The 7,643-nt window shown below is 50.6% G+C and overlaps 1 protein-coding gene across 1 annotated transcript in view; it reads right to left on the bottom strand.

The window, feature by feature from the left end:
* The window catches only part of LOC141995368 (protein FAM169B-like), a 51,936-nt gene extending 49,639 nt beyond the window's left edge, over positions 1-2,297 (bottom strand). The window contains exon 1 of the mRNA XM_074966522.1: positions 2,130-2,297. Coding sequence (XP_074822623.1) covers positions 2,130-2,163 — 34 coding nt within the window. The 5' untranslated portion in view covers positions 2,164-2,297. The remainder of the gene's footprint in view (positions 1-2,129) is intronic.
* Positions 2,298-7,643: the final 5,346 nt, after the last annotated feature.

Genomic DNA, 7,643 nt, shown 5'->3' on the forward strand with positions numbered 1-7,643 from the left:
CTGTGTTCATTTACTAAACCACAGTACCACTATATTCATTCATAGGGCTATAAACACACTAAAGGACCAGGTGTGTGAAGGAAGTGGTGCCATTTTGACAGTGCTATTTTTCTGACGGTAACTGCTTTCTAATCCAAACCCCATTGCAGTAAAGGGAAGTCTTCCCATTTACTTCCATGGATTTTGAATCAGGCTGTAAGACCAGAAAAAATTACCACCTTTGGACCCAGAAAAAGTCTCATGGGAACTTTGCAATAAAAACCAAGGACACCTAGAGTCAAACTGTGACTGCACAGGAACTGAGCGAAATTTCCTAGGCACGCACAAACTTGTTGCTGTGTGTTTTGGTAATTTATAGAAAACCTGAAGTCAGATCTTTAAATCTAGCTAGATGTTGCCAATCAAGTGGTCAACCCGGTAATACCGTACAAAATACACACACTATTGAAAAACAGCATCCTTAATAAACAGCATGTCTGGTGTGATAACTTATGTAGGGACCAGCAGACTTCTGTGGAAGTGGCTGGTTAACATGATGCTGGAAGTTAATCTTGGTCCTCTTCCAGCCAGCTCAGCTCAGAGCGGATTGTGAGAGGCAGTCACTCACAAAGCCCCACCAGAGGGATTTGTTGTGGCTGGGTAGTGCCCAGAAGTTCAATATTGTTTCAGGTCCAGCCTGGTAGCATCATTAAAGCTCAGTCTAGGAGCCTCCCTGGGAACAGGGGGGGAAGGGACAGCAATGCCAGGGAGCAAGGTGAGGGCAGAGGTGGGGCACCGAAAGAAGCAGGGATAAGACCAGGAGAATATAAGTGAGCATTGGAAAAAGGAGTAGGAAAGAAGGAGGTATAAGGCAGAAAAGGACACAGGAGAGCAAAGGGCCTCTGTACCCACAGGAGAGGCAGTGCCAGGGCTGGAGGAAGGGAGTGCAGTGCTGTGCGGGTAGGCAATGCCAGGGCTGGAGAAAAGGAGGCAGTGCCATGCAGGATGGATGGGCAGTGCCAGGACTGGGGGAAGAGGGACAGGGCCATGCGGGGGGCAGGGCCAGGCTGAAGGAAAGGGGACAGTGCTCTGCAGGGGGACAGTGCAAGGACTGAAGGAAGGGGGGCAGTGCCATGCGGGGGGGTGGGGCAGTGCCAGGGCAGGAGGAAGGGAGGCAGTACTGTGCGGGGGGAGGAGGCAGTGCCACACTGAAGGAAAGGGGGCAGTGCCAGAGCAGGAGGAAGGGGGGAAGAGCCGTGCGGGGGGGCACTGTCAGGGGTAAGAGAACAGTAGGGGAGGGAGGGCAGAGCCGTGCGGGGAGCAGGGGGGGTCACTGTCAGGAGCAGGGGAGCAGTGGGGGAGGGGAACAGTGCCGAGGGGGGGCAGTGCCAGGGGCAGGGGAGCAATGGGGGAAGGGGGAGCAGTGCCACACGGGGGGTGGGCACTGTCGGGGGCAGGGGAGCAGTGCCGGAGGAGGAGCAGTGCCGTGCGGGGTGGTGGGCAGGGGGGTGGGCACTGTCAGGAGCGGGGGGGCAGTGCCGTGCGGGGGGTGGGGGCACTGTCGGGGGCAGGGGAGCAGTGGGGGAGGGGGGCAGAGCCATGTGGGAGGGGTCACTGTTGGGCGCAGGTGGGGAGGTGAGGGGAGCAGTGCCGTGCGCGGGGGTGGGGGAGCAGTAGGGGAGAGGGAACAGTGCCGGGGACGGGCAGTGTCGGGGGCAGGGGAGGAAAATGCCATGCGGGGGGGTCACTGTCTGGGGCAGGGGGACAGTGGAGAAGGGGAGGCAGTGCCGTGAGGGGGGGGATCACTGTCAGGGAGGAGGGAGCAGTGCCGTGCGGGGTGGGGGGCGAGGGGCAGTACCATGCGGGGGTCACTGTCGGGGGCAGGGGAGCAGTGGGGGTGGGGGGCAGTGCCGTGGGGGGAGCGGGGGCTCACTGTCGGGGACAGGGGAGCAGTGGGGGAGGGGGGGCAGTGACGTGCGGGGTGGGGAGCGGGGGCAGTGCCGTGCGGGGGTCACTGTCGGGGGCAGGGGAGCAGTGGGGGAGGGGGGGACAATGCCGTGCAGCGTGGGGGGCAGGAGGGGAGCGGTGGGCCGGTGCCGTGCGGGGGCAGAGAAGCTGTGAGGAGCGGGCGGGCGCGGGCTCCCTCTTACCGGCCGCGGCTCTTCCTGTTTCCTCAGCTTCCATCACTTCCTCCGAGCCGGCCTCCTCCGCTCCGGCCAGGCCCTCCCGGAACAGCCCTGGGGCCCGCTGCCCACGCGCGGCTCCGGCCCCTGCCGGCCCCGGCTGCGGCCCAGCACAGAGCGGCCCTCCGACCTCCTCTCCCCACCCCCCCAGCCCCCGCCCTTCCCTTCCCCCCCAGCACAGACCTGGCACCCCCGCCTCCTCCTCCCCAACCCCACCCCGAACAGCTTCCCCAGTAGAGACTGAGAGACCCACCCCAGCATAGCCAAGGAGCCGGGGGGTAGACATGCACCTTGGATACCGGGTGTCAGGCGACCACCACTGAGCCATGAACAGCACCTAAAGTCCCATGTGACTCGAGCCTGAAAGGGACAGGTTTAATTTTGAATTTTTCTTCATTTGCCCCAGTTGAAATTTTCCAAAATCAACATGGATTTGTTAAAGGGGCCAAGCTAATCCAATTCTGTGTTTTTAAACAAAAAAGTTCTGTTCCAAATTTTGTCCAGCTCTACATTTTAGCTAAATGGAAAGGTTTAATTAATTCCAATTTATTAACCGTTTTAAAAGTTGGACTTAGCACCTGCCAACATCAAGCAATAAAAAAAAAAGTTGAGCGATACTCGAGAAGTAAAAAGTGAACATATATTTCCTAATGATGGACCTAGTTCACTTCCTGTTACCTTCAACAGCAAAAAGACTCAGTTCAAGACTCAGGTCCTGGAAGTTCTTCTATGCAGTCAGAATGGTATTGCAGAGAATATGCTCTTTTTCCATCCGACAGTTCAAGATTTTCTTTTACACTTCTCAAACAAACACATAGTCAAATCTTCAAGGCAATAACCAGCCAAACCTTTCCTAGCTGAGCTGCTTTTTACCTCAAGATGAATGCCAGCTCAATTGTATTTGTGTAGAGTAATAGAAGAAACAGTCAGTGGTTAACTGAGTCAGCCGTGTGTGTGATTTGGGTATGTATTGCTACAGATGTGTATACATACATGGAAGTGTAAATCTCAAGGCTATGATGAGACGTCCATTAGGTGTTAGGGAGTAACCTTAACTTCAGCTGACAAAGTTTTAAGGGGAGAAAGGTTCCCATTGCTGAAAAATCCTCTACAAAAATGGCCTAATTAGATTTATGAAATCACCAAATCTTTCATTTCTGTGTATGGTGCATGTACTGTATTTGTATGTATATTATAGTTAAATACTGCAACACTCCTATAAATGTATATACTGGCATATAACACCAGATGGTATGAGCAGTTAATGAAGTTAATAAAAACTGAAATTTTAATAAACCGTTATAGGACTGCCAATTTAATGAAACCTTAACATTCTTTTAACATGCACAAATACATGAAATCACGAGCCTCAACAATTGTATTAATTCATTCTCAGAAACCAGCAGCCTCTTATCAGAGTCATCAAAAGAGACTAATTTGTGAAACTGGTGAAGACAAGTCTGAGCTGAAGTGTCCTGGGTTTTAGTGCATATATCCAGTGTACCTTCCATGAAAGATTACAAAACAGTGAAAATACACATAGATGACCTGTTTTCTGCTATATGTACTGTAGATATCTGTTACCTATATCATGAACATTGTAAAGAATAGCATGTAGATCTTGAGCATGCCCGGTCAATTGTTATTTCAGCATGCATAGAGGTTATACTGAACAAGTTGAACTACACTTAGAACATCTGTAAGAATAAACATTAGCATTTCATGGCTTCAAAGCACAGTACAACTAGTCCTTGGTGCACACCTACAAGGTAGATATTATCCCAGATGTAGAGTAGTTATGTGATTTACCATAGAGCAGGTTAAATAGACTATATTGCCCGGTAGAACATTTATGCTGGAATTTCAAGAGAGGTTTCAGAGATCATATTTATTAAGCTTAGAGAACTGATGAAAAACTTTTTAAAAATTGCATAACTTTGTATGATCCTGACTAGAAGACCGGTATGTTGTATTTACGTGCAGAATATCATAGGGAAAAGTTTTACTAACTGGTTATACTGAGAAATTATACCAGTAAAGAATTACACCAGTAAAGTAGATGGTCCACATACCTAAAAGATGACATACATAACATCAGGGTCAGTTCACTGAAGTCAATGGGAAATTTTGGCTCATTTAGGACTGCAAGGACCCCACTCCACATCAGCTATATATTATTCTTCAGGCCTGTAAGTTTCTGGGTGAATATTGTGCAACATGTTGCACATTCAGGAATATCACTAAGTAAATGTTTAGCTTTAGCACATAGATTAATTGATATATTCCAAGGCCGGAAGGAACTATTGTGATCATCTAACCTGCCCTCCTGTATAACACAGGCCAGGGAACTTCCCCAGAATTATTCCTAAAGCAGATCTTTTAGAAAAACATTCAATTTTGATTTTAAAATTGTTGGTGCTGAAGAATCCACCACAAACCTTGGTAAATTGTTCCAATGGTTAATTACTCTAATTGTTAAAAATGTACATCTTATTTTCAGTCTGAATTTGTCTAGTTTCAACTTTCAGCCACTGGATCATGTTATATCTTTTTCTGCTAGATTGAAGAGCCCATTATTAAATATTTGACCCGCCATGTAGGTAAGTCACCCCTTAAGAAAGAGAAGGTTAAGCTAAATAGATTGAGCTTCTTGAGTCTATAACTATATGGCATGTTTTCTAATCTTTTAATCATCCCCTTGGCTGTTCTCTGAACCCTTGCCAGTTTATCAACACCTTCTTGAATACTGGACACAGTATTCCAGCAGTAGTCACACCGGTGCCAAATACAGAGGTAAAATAACTCTCTACTCCTATTCAAGATTCCCCTTGTAGTGCAGTGGTGGTTGTTCCTCCCACTGTGGGTCGGAAGGACGCCACACCTCCTCACTACATCACCAGGATTACTGTCAAATATCAGGGGGAATTAGAAAACTAGTTGCTCTCAGCGGGTGGGGCACCAAACAATCTGTGGGCACTAGCCCTCAGGTGGGGACAGAGCTAATGAGCAGTCTGCAGCAAGAGTCTGCGTGCTCAGGCACTGAGGCAGGGCGGAGCTGACAAGCTGTCTATAGTCTCAGGCCCCCAGTCAGGGCAGAGCAATTAAGCAGACGGTGGGCTCTGACCTTCAAGCAGGGCAAAACTCCCAAGAAGACTATGGGCTCTGGCCCTCAGGCAGGGGCAGAGCAATCAAGCAGCCTGTTGTCCTAGCATTGGCAGATGGCAGACAATGCAGGCCCTTTGACCTGTGGTGGGGAGGTGGCATAGGGGTACCTGGACCCATCTGACTTCACCAGGTCCCAGCCCAGGGCCCTAAGAGTGGTGAAGTGTTCGGCCACTGGGTCAGCAAGGATTCCAGCCGCAACACACTGACCTGGATACTGGCAGAAATGCAGCCTGACTGTAGTCAGCTGTCCCTGGGCTTCTTCCTTCCCTTGGCGTGTACCTGGATCCCAGGGTTGTCCTCCATCTCACCAGGAAATATGGCACAGTGGTAGTCCCAGCAGCGCCTCGATGTCTGCGGTGGTTGGTGGCTCTGCAAGACTGGGTGAGTCGTCGGGGCAGCAGAGGCCCTCCTCGGTGTCCCACTCCAGTAGGGTGACCAGCTGTCTGGTTTTCGAACACCCAGTCAAAAAGGGACCCTGGCAGCTCCGGTCAGCACCGCCGACTGGGCCGTTAAAAGCCTGGTCAGCAGTGCTAAGGCAGGCTATTCCGTACCTGTCCTGGGGCACCACGCTGCGCCCCGGAAGCGGCCAGGAGGTCCAGCTCCTAGGTGGGGGTCCCATGGGGCTCCGCGCACTACCCAACTAGCACCGCCTCCTCACTCCCATTGGCCAGGAACTGGTCAATGGGAACTGCAGTGGAGCGGTGCCTGCGAGCAAGAGCAGCGCGTGCCGTGGATTTTCCTGTTCCCCTCCACCTCCACCCCGGCCTAGGAGCCGGACCTGCTGGCTGCTTCCGGAGCGCAGCACAGAGGCAGGACAGGCAGGCAACCTGCCTTAGCCCCGCTGCACTGCAGACCGAGAGCTGCCCACGGTAAGCCTGTGCCTCAGTCCCGACCCCCCGCCCCAGTCCTGAGCCCCTTCCTGCACTCCAAACCCCTCATCCCAGCCCCAGCCCCACCCCAGAGCCTGCACCCCCAGCCCAGAGCCCATACCCCCTCCTCCACCTCAACCCTTAGCTCCCCCAAAACCGGAGCCCCCTCCTGCACCCCAGAGCCCACACCCCCCGAACCGCAACCCCCTGCCCCAGCCCAGTGAAAGTGAGTGAGGGTGGGGGAGAGCAAGCCATTGAGGGGGAATGCAGTGAGTGGGGGAAGGGCCTCAGGGAAGGCGCGGAGCTAGGGTGTTTGGTTTTGTGCGATTAGAAAGTTGGCAACCGTACGCTCCAACACTGGCGGTCCAGGGAGAAGCGTCTGTCTCCCTCAGCAGCTCCCCTGCAGACTCGATCTCCTCCTGGGTCAGGGCGCTGCCTGGCTCAGCAGCAGCGACAGAGGCCTGCAGCGAGCCAGGCACATCTGTCTCTTTCCCTGGCTGGGCTCTAACTGAGCTGGAGGTTTCACCTCTTGTACTTCCTGTCCCACTTCTCAACTTCTGGTGGGAGGGGCGAGTCCAGCCTGACTCCATCTACCGGGGCACAGAGAGTGCTTTGGAGGGAGGCCACACCTCCTCACTACACCACCGTTTATGCTTCCAAGAATTGCATTAGCACTTTTGGCCACTGAGTCACACAACTCATGTTCAGCTGATGATGCATCATGACCCCAAAATCTTTTTCAATCACTGCTTCTCAGAATAGATGTCCCCATACTATAAGTATGGCCTACATTTTTTTGTTGCTAGATGTACGCATTTACCCATATAGTTTGCTTGCATCCAGATTACCACACACAGAATTCATCTATTCAATGTTTATTTTAAAATATGTAAGGAACTCAGAATCAAGTTAGATTAGCTAGACAGTCAAATAATTATTCTGATGCTATAGTGAGGAGTAGGTATCTATAAATTTATGTGGGTTTTTGCAAACAAAACATTTAAGACAATGAGAAAGAAAATTTAAGTCGGGTGGAAATGGATAGATATGTATTTGTAGATAGTCACTCTGCTTAATTAAGGGGAGAAAAACCCAGTGGATTACAACTGTGCTATAAATAACTTGTAACAAGTATACAGGCAACAACTTAGTCCAATTAGTTTGTATGTGAGCATTTTTCTGATCTAAAATGTAGCTGAACATTTTATGAAAATGTTTTTCAGCCTCTTCTTTGTTTCTTAAACACAGTTAAGACTTCTAAAAAAAGAAAAAGAGAAAAGATAAAGCAAACTTCAGGCAGTACTGGTCAGACCTCTGTCTAAACAGAGACATAATAATTTATACTTTGAAAGAGTTATGTGATTCCCAAATCATCTCCGTCACATGAATCCAAACTTGTCTCAGTCTGATGAAGTCTCTTTCACTGTCCAATAGGAACCTGCATGTT

The sequence above is a fragment of the Natator depressus genome, chromosome 10 (genome assembly GCF_965152275.1).
Source record: "Natator depressus isolate rNatDep1 chromosome 10, rNatDep2.hap1, whole genome shotgun sequence".
Taxonomy (NCBI): Eukaryota; Metazoa; Chordata; order Testudines; family Cheloniidae; genus Natator; species Natator depressus.